Raw genomic sequence first — 7,724 nt, forward strand, 5'->3', positions numbered from 1 at the left:
TCTCTGCTCTAAAATATAAAATTTATGAATTATAATACAATTTAGTGTTGCATAAAAAGATCTTAAATCCATAAACAAATCAATAATGAGCTTTTTTACTTTGATAAATAGTAGAATTAAATCTTTTTAATTTTCAAATATAAGTAATTATTATGCCTCATTACATTTGAGTAACTAAAACACATCATATTTTTCAACCATTAATCAAAATCGCACCAGAAAAAGAAAATATTTTGCATTTGTTTATACATTTTATTGCTACCTCAATTACATCTTAAAAGTCATGTTAGGAAAAAAAATGTAAATTAAATCATATCATTTGTACATATTTTAATTATGACAAGAAATGGAAAAACAAGTACGAATATAAATAGATAGTATAGTATTTTCTCATTATTAAATCGGGTTGGATATAGAATTAGGTGCAAAAAAGATGGTGTACTTTTTCATGTGTTATTTGTCCCACATTGAAAAATAATGTAGGTGTGATAAATATACTAAATATAAATAGTTGAATTGTCCCACATCAGAAAATTATCATAAGGTGGGGTGATCCTAAAAATTAATTTAGGAAAGTATTATAAATAATATATTTCGATGTAAAAAATAAAGTGAAGAATCTTTATTTCCTATATTATATTCAAGTGATGTTTCTAATTTTTATATAAAAACTTTTACATTTCATTTGGTAAAAAAATATTGTGAAGAAAATTATGAAAATAATATAATTTGATTCGTGGTAAAAATGCTATTATTAGCGTACAGATTTTCTATAATTTGTACATATATAAAATTGTGTACTTCTTAGTATGTTATATGTCCCACATTGAAAAATAATGTGAGTTTATATAAAAATAATAGAATTATCTCACATCGAAAGATTAACATAAGATGTGGTGGTCTTATGATTATAAATATGAGGCATCATTGGAACTTAGGTATCAACCAAACATCTTTTGCGTCTCTTAAATAAGATGTTTTGACTTTTGATCATATCTAAATAAATTATTAGACATAAGATGTAAATATTAAGACCTTATAACCAAGATGTCTTGGTCCAGGAACGCTTCTAGGAATAATGATGTGAAGTGTTTCAAGTGTGGTCACCTTGGGCATATTAGGCGGTTCTGTCCTAAGAAATGCGAGAATGAAGAAAACAAGGGCGATACCAACTTGGTTGCCGGTGAAGGAAGTAGTGGTTGTTTCCTTACCGATGGTAGTGACATATTTGCGGTCACGGATGTGAACGACGTGTGTTCCAAGGAAGAATGGATATTAGATTCTGGTTGTGTCAACCACATTTGCACCCGGAAGGATATTTTTGATGAGCTCTAAGAAGGCATGGCTAGGAAGTTGAGTTTGGCTGATAACTCAACAGTTAATGTCATGGGTGTTGGGGTGGTAAAAATCAAATTGTCAAATGGGGTGGTGCACACTTTGGACAAGGTTGCCTATGTTCCAAAGTTGCGGCAGAATTTAATTTCACTTAGTCAACTGGACTCCGAAGGTTATGGGTATAAAAATCATGGGGAAGTTTTGAAAGTGACTAAGGGTTTAATGGTCCTCATGAAGGGGGAGCTACGTCGTGGTTTATACCGTCTGGATGCATATGCAGTAAAAACCTCAAAGGATAGCTGGAAACGGAAAAGTCGTGCACGTGTTTCGTTCGCGGAAGAGGCAACAAAGGTAGATTGTTTTCATATTACAGACGGGCGCAAAGGTAAAATTCCTGCTGGTAGAAAGGTGGAGAGCAAGAGGTTTCTCTCCGGAGTCAATTAACGTCATTGACTGGTTTTAGGCTGTACACGGGCATTGGCCATGATAGATGAGTTAGGGTGAGGACCGGATACTAACTCGGGTGTACAGCTGGTGATTTCAAAAGGCCAATGGTTGATTCCTCGGTGGTTATCACTTGTGTTGGAGGGGGAGATTTGTTGGGTGAAACATCCAACACAAGGCATTAAGTTTGGAAGTGTTACATGTACAAATTATGGATTATGTACATGTAACATTAAGTGTGATTAAATGATGTGAATTCATTTGTTTTTTACATTACGTGAAAAACATATGAATTGTTTTAATTCATTGGTGAGTAACGCGGAGTGATTTTATTATTGTAAAATATAACGTCACTTCACATTACTATATAAAGGATGGCAAATCCTTTGGAAAAGATATCTCACAAAATGTAATCAAACAAGGTGACTTAGCTTGGTAGAGAGCAAGTCGGGGTTTGAGGGTGAGAGGCAGTATAACGGGTGTTTTTATACAATAGTTTATGAGGTTACTCTAGGGGTAATATTGGTGGCATTTACTAATATTACTGGAGGGCTAGAGATTGTTATCTTATATTATTGTGGGTTTCGAATTAGTATTTAATTCGACACGGTTACGTTGCACTGGTGCTATTTTTATGGTGGATTCTAGTTTATTTGGCTAGTGGGTTTTACTTCCGGTTTGGAAGGTTTTGCCCTGAGTTTGACCCTAAAATACCGTCTCATCTTATTATTGCTTACATTTATTTACTTTTACGGTTTACTTGTCGATTGGTTGCTTCCGTTGCACGTGGGAGATTGGTGCTAATTTCCCAACAGTTCCTCGTAGCATAATTTGTCCAAATTATACATTCAATGGACTCATCTAATAAAGCTAATATCTAAACTTTGAAAGAATTTCGATCTTTTGCGATTTTTTGACGATAAAAGGGTTGAATTATAAGGCACCCTCTCTCCAATTCTCCAAATCCAAAATCATTTTTTTCTAAATTTTTTAGGATTTTTCAAGAATCAACCTCATCTAGCTCAAAAGTTTTTGTGCGTCAGTTGTTTCTTTATTGAATTCTATTAGATAATGACACATGAATTACTTGACAAAGATTTTTAAAGAGTTACAGCCCTATTTTACAATTTTGCCTAGAGTCTCAAAATGTTTAGGACCGGCCCTGCCCACACTTAAATGTTTTTGGCTACCCCACTATATGTAATGCTACTTGGACTTAGATTATGACTCAATTTGGTCACAAATTCATATGCCAAACAAGTAGAATGGATCAATTCTTGAGGTATGCAATGGTTCAAGTTCAAGTAAATGAGAAGAAACAAAGTAAAAGTGAAAGAAAAGTAGAAGTGCATGCTTCTAAAAAGGGTCATTTGTGTTCTTACTTGTTAATTAACAATAAACCGTCGTATCTTATTTGTTTTGTTGTAAATTAAGGTAAGACGGTAAGTTGGTCACTTTAGGTTTTATATCTCGAAGTGTATAATGCGCACGAGAATATGATTATTGATTAGACCATACTTGTACTTCAAACACTTCTTATACTTTCCACAAGAATTGGTCAATTATCATGTTTTCTTTATTTATGACAACTAATTATCACGTTTGTTACCTTAATTGGTCAATTATGTGTCGTTATTTGTTGTCCTTTTTTATTTTAGAGTGTCAGTTGTTGTCATTTCTATTTTAAGAATGAATATGATGGGCAATTTAATCATTCACACCCAATTTGGTACACTTGTCATTTAGTAATTGGCTCCCTTCTGTTTTCTTGGTCTTTGTGCCAAAACCAAAAAACAACAATTGAGCGGGATGGAGGTAGTACAATATAATAATAAATGTAGTTGAAAGAGTAAACACTTGCAATTTTAGGCCTCAACATAACAATCAAAACTTTCAAAACCCTAACATTTCATCAAATCCCTATATAAATACATCATGAAACTATCTATCTAATACTAATATATACTTCATTATATATTAATAATATTATATTATATCAACTTTTAATTTTATAAATACATTATCTCATTTTATTAAATTAAAGATACGTACATTGTTGTACAATTTAGCCCTACATTACTGTACAACGTTCAATGATTTCCAAAACCTTTGCAACCCGGATCATCCGGCCCACGACCCGTATAACATCTCCTACGGTTAAACCATGCCATGTGTTCATCAACCATAGGGGTATCGACACTAAAAGAACCATAGCCGGGTTACTCTACCAACATCTTTTGGGTCTCGGGTTAAACCCGTTTTTGGATATTAAGAGTATGAGGCCCGGGGATAGGTTATTCGACAAAATTGACCCGGCCATAAAAAAAAGTCGGGTTGGTGTTGCGATTTTTTCGCAACATTATTGTGAATCATATTTTTGTTTGCATGAACTTGCAATAATGACCGAATCTAAAAAGAAAATAGTTCCAATATTTTGTGACGTAAAACCGTCTGAACTTAAGATTAAGAATGATGGTACTTTCTCTAATAAGGACTTTAAGAGATTTCAAAGGGCTCTTGATGAGTCAAAGCATACCGTTGGATTAACCTTTGATACTTCGTTGGAGTAAGTTGTTGGTTAATGTTGCGTATGTAAATTATTAATGTTTCTGTTTCATCTGGTTTTTACGTTTTTATTTATTTATAAATACTCGTATTTTTTTTTCTTTTTTTGAGGAACAACCCGAAGGTTCTACTGCATTAACCATAAATCAAAAAGTACAGCATTGTTCACAGACGGAGGTAAAAACTCCGATCTAATAAAGGATGAGCTAAATCATGAGCCACACAATTGTTCGCTCGACTAGTAAAAGACCAAATAACAGAACTAAAAGAACTATAAATACTCGTAATTTTTTAATCAAACGTAAAGAATTTGCTAAGTTTGAAGAAGCATTATTTTTATATTATATATATGCTTATTTGTGTTTTTGTTTTCCAAATTTGATTAATTAGGGTTTTAGAGTACTATATATAACCTATTTTATTTCCAAATTTGGTTAACTCCGAATAGTACTATCTATATATTTATGTATGATTAATTTTGACATTTATATGTTTGTCTTATTCTTTAGGGATTGGTCAGTATTTCTCACAAGTGCAACCAATGCAATACTACAAAGCTTGCTTGAAGTTCAAGAAACCCAACCATACCTTGATGACGATGATGATAATAATCATCGTATTACAAAATATTCCGGTGCAGATTCCACCTCGATTCTGAAATAGTCAATGGATAATGTTAGGGCGTTACTGTATGATCCTGATGCTTATGAGATATTTTGATGAGACATTATTGTTCCTACATTTGTTTCTAATCGATGTATTATTGACTCGGCGGTTTGTGCCGAGCTATCACCCGTCCCCATTTTTGAAACTTTATTTGTAACTTTTCGGTTTTCTAATTGAAATACTCTTTTAACCCAAAAAAAAAAGTTGGATTAAGGTTGTTCCTTAAATTCTTAGGATATTTTGCCCTAATTCTAGTTTTACTATTTTTTTAATGAATTAGCTTGAAATCCAAAAACAACATAACAAAACAAAACAAAATTCACGACTAAATTACCAAAATGCCATGAGTAGTACCTAAACTCGGTATCACATGGTGTTACTATCTCATCTTCCATATATACGTAATTATTTATGCAAAAAGTTCTTCCAACATATACGGAGTATGATTTATTAGATTTATCATAATTATTACTCCCTCTGTCCCGGTTATTTGTTGTCCTTTTCCATTTTGGGGTATCTCAGTCATTTATTGTCCTTTCTATTTTAAGAATGAATTTGATGAGTATTTTGATCATTCATTCACACTCAATTTATTTCATTTGTCATTTAGTAATTGGCCCATCTCCCTTTCTTGGTCTTTGTGCCAAAACCAAAGAACAACAAGACGGAGGGAGTAAGAGATATTAAAGAAATAAATTAAGAGTACAAGTAACAATGATAATGGAAGATATTAAATAAATATACCAAAAAAAGAAAAAAAAAATGAAAAAAACGATAAAAAGGAGTGAGTACATATAACTACATTCACCTATGATTCAAAAAACAGGAGTATTATAAGGTAACTAAGAGAACCCTATAATTTTTGCATTATCAATACATTAATAAGATCCTAAATAAAAACAATTGTTATAAATTAATGACAATAAGCTTATTTACGGATTTGCTTGCGGTTTCAAGAAATTAAAGCTAATTGCTTAACCATTAGAGTTCTAAACATAAAACATAGAACGTCTCAAATTGCTCAAGCATTAGAGTTGTCCTTGTAAATTGTTTTGCTTTGCTTAATAAACCCACAACATTATTTAACTAGTAGCTCCACTAATCTACTTACTTAAATGGGCCATGAACAAAAAAAACTAGCCAACATAGAAAAATAGTGATCTCACTAGTAAATTAAAGACTTAGATTTAAGGTTGGAAACAATAGATACTCCTTAAATAGAAGAGCATGACAAGTCGGTCCACACAAGCTAACAGTCATTTTTTTTTGTGTGAATATGATCTGGTTTAGTCCGGATTTGAGTTGGGTAGGATCATTAGTTTGGTAAAGATCTCTCTCATGAGTTTTAACATTGCATCATTCGCAGGGCTCGAACACAAAACCGCAAGTTAATTAGAACAACCTCTTATCAGTTGATCTAAGGCCCTGCTCTTTTTGTTAAAGGAGTTGAGCTGAATGGAGCTAAACTGAACTGAATAAAGCAAAAGTAAATGTGTTAGGCTCTGTTCTTTCTGACTTAATTTCAGCCCATTTTAGTTCAGAAAAATTCTTAGTTCAGTTCAGCTTCATACATGTAATCTCTTCACAAATTAACTCTTATTTTAGATTTCTTTAGTTCAGCTCAATTTTATTCAGTTCAGTACAATTTCTTTCAGTTTAAAAGAATATGGTCTTAATCTGTAAAGAAATAAGCTAAATTCAGCTAAACTGGGTTAAATAGAATTAAGTTAAATTAATAACCATTATAAAGCCGAAATTTGAGCTCCCCATTGACATAGTCATGGTGGGTAAGTTTTGACGTGTAACTAAAATAAGAACATACTGCGCTGCCATGTCACAGATTTGTTGTGGTGGGTCCTTAGAATCTTGGAGTCAATGAGTCAAGTGCAGTCGTACAGATAGTATATTCATTCTAATTTTCGATATTTTAATAACGGATAATTACGTTGGCAAAAGTACATGCATGATCATGCAAGATGAAGTTGCATGCATGCGCAGTTTGCATCATCCCTAAGTTTTTTTTTTTGTAATAGAGAGTAGTAATAAAACTTGCAACGTTCCATTGAATTGTTCGTTTGAATTTTGGATACTATTTATAAGTGCGCAAATTTTTAAGGGAGACGATTTTTATTAATTTTAGTGAGAGTCCTCTCTTATACGAGTAAGAGATAATTATTATTTTTATTTTATTTTTATCTATTTTTTTAATTAGTTTTTAGTGTATTTATTAGTTGTCTCATTAATGTAATGGAAGACGGTTTCTTTTAGTTAGTGCATTATAATTATTAAAACTTATACTGTAATTTTTAATAATATGTAACTAAAATATGAATAAAAGAAAACGAGTAAAACATTTCATAGGTCATTGAGTATCAAAGTCTTAGTCTATGACAATAAATCACCGGTTCAAATTCCCTCCCCATTTATTACACACTGCCAACACTGGCCATGCGCCATCTAACACCCCCCACCCCCCTATAAGGAACATAATATTACTATTATAGTATAATTCACAATATGGCAATATTGTGATTGTCTAAGATTATAGTAGTCCTAGTTTTCTATATTGTGTCGACTATATCTTTATGATATATTATAGTTAGATTGTGTTTCAAGTTATTGTCCTTTGTAATTGCTATATAAGCATCCCTCGTTATCAATAGTAATTAAGTCAATCATTCATTCAATATTATTATTCTCTACATGGTATCAGA

The 7,724-nt window shown here is 32.1% G+C and overlaps 1 protein-coding gene across 1 annotated transcript; it reads left to right on the forward strand.

The window, feature by feature from the left end:
- Positions 1 to 1,341: 1,341 nt before the first annotated feature.
- LOC141590695 (putative disease resistance protein At4g19530) lies at positions 1,342 to 5,007 on the forward strand. Its single transcript, XM_074411262.1, has 3 exons — positions 1,342 to 1,686; positions 3,849 to 4,345; positions 4,854 to 5,007. Exons 1-3 carry the CDS (start codon positions 1,342 to 1,344, stop codon positions 5,005 to 5,007), a joined length of 996 nt encoding a protein of 331 aa, XP_074267363.1.
- The last annotated feature ends 2,717 nt before the right edge of the window (positions 5,008 to 7,724 follow it).

Source organism: Silene latifolia, chromosome 7, assembly GCF_048544455.1.
Source record: "Silene latifolia isolate original U9 population chromosome 7, ASM4854445v1, whole genome shotgun sequence".
Taxonomy (NCBI): Eukaryota; Viridiplantae; Streptophyta; class Magnoliopsida; order Caryophyllales; family Caryophyllaceae; genus Silene; species Silene latifolia.

Coding starts and splice junctions, on each gene's coding strand:
- LOC141590695 (XM_074411262.1), top strand. CDS start 1,342: ATGGCTAGGAAGTTGAGTTTGGCTGATAACTCAACAGTTAATGTCATG. Junction 1,687..3,848: donor TCGCGGAAGAGGCAACAAAG/GTAGATTGTTTT, acceptor TGTACAATTTAG/CCCTACATTACTGTACAACG. Junction 4,346..4,853: donor ACCTTTGATACTTCGTTGGA/GTAAGTTGTTGG, acceptor CTTATTCTTTAG/GGATTGGTCAGTATTTCTCA.